The sequence below is a fragment of the Bombus impatiens genome, unplaced genomic scaffold (genome assembly GCF_000188095.3).
Source record: "Bombus impatiens unplaced genomic scaffold, BIMP_2.2 scf_0129, whole genome shotgun sequence".
Classification (NCBI taxonomy): domain Eukaryota; kingdom Metazoa; phylum Arthropoda; class Insecta; order Hymenoptera; family Apidae; genus Bombus; species Bombus impatiens.
The window spans coordinates 149,486-149,942 of NT_176548.1; the positions used below are offsets into that span (position 1 = coordinate 149,486).

The 457-nt window shown below is 56.5% G+C and overlaps 2 protein-coding genes and 1 long non-coding RNA gene across 3 annotated transcripts in view; 2 read left to right on the plus strand and 1 right to left on the minus strand.

Moving 5' to 3' along the window:
• Positions 1-457, plus strand: part of LOC112212182 — a 78,249-nt gene that overhangs the window by 10,418 nt on the left and 67,374 nt on the right. The gene's annotated exons all lie outside the window — the stretch shown is intronic.
• The window catches only part of LOC100740250 (hemicentin-1), a gene marked incomplete at its 3' end in the record, with an annotated part of 33,576 nt that overhangs the window by 5,268 nt on the left and 27,851 nt on the right, over positions 1-457 (minus strand). The window contains 1 exon segment of the mRNA XM_033318922.1: positions 1-457. Within this exon segment, the coding sequence (XP_033174813.1) occupies positions 1-457 (457 nt within the window).
• LOC112212184 overlaps positions 1-457 on the plus strand; it is an 11,257-nt gene that overhangs the window by 3,230 nt on the left and 7,570 nt on the right. The window contains exon 2 of the long non-coding RNA XR_002945990.2: positions 32-34. This is a non-coding gene — a long non-coding RNA (uncharacterized LOC112212184). The remainder of the gene's footprint in view (positions 1-31; positions 35-457) is intronic.

Genomic DNA, 457 nt, shown 5'->3' on the forward strand with positions numbered 1-457 from the left:
CGCCCTCTATCGAGACGGTCGGTGGATAAAGAACGTCCAACGAGAGGGAACTCTCGCCCCTCTTCCCAAGTCCGTTGTCCGCCTGGCAGGTGTATTTGCCGGCATCTTGGACGGTGACTCTTCGTATGGTGTGCTGAAAGCTGGTGGCCACGAAACTTCCGTCCCGCCACCACCGTACCATACCAACGATTGGTTTCGAGTCGACACGACACTCGAGGTTCGCGGTTCCATTTACCTCGACTTTCAGAGGATTTTCCGGACCCACGGTAACCCGCGGAAAGTAGTTGACATCGAGGGTTACCGTGGCATTCAACGTTTCACCGTCGCGCATAGCCCGGTTCCTGATCACGCAACGAAATATCGCTCTGTCGTCCTCTTTTTTCGGCTCGATCGACAACGTTCTGCCGGAGTGAAGAACGGCGGTCTCGTTGCCGCGGTACCATCTGACTTCCGGCTC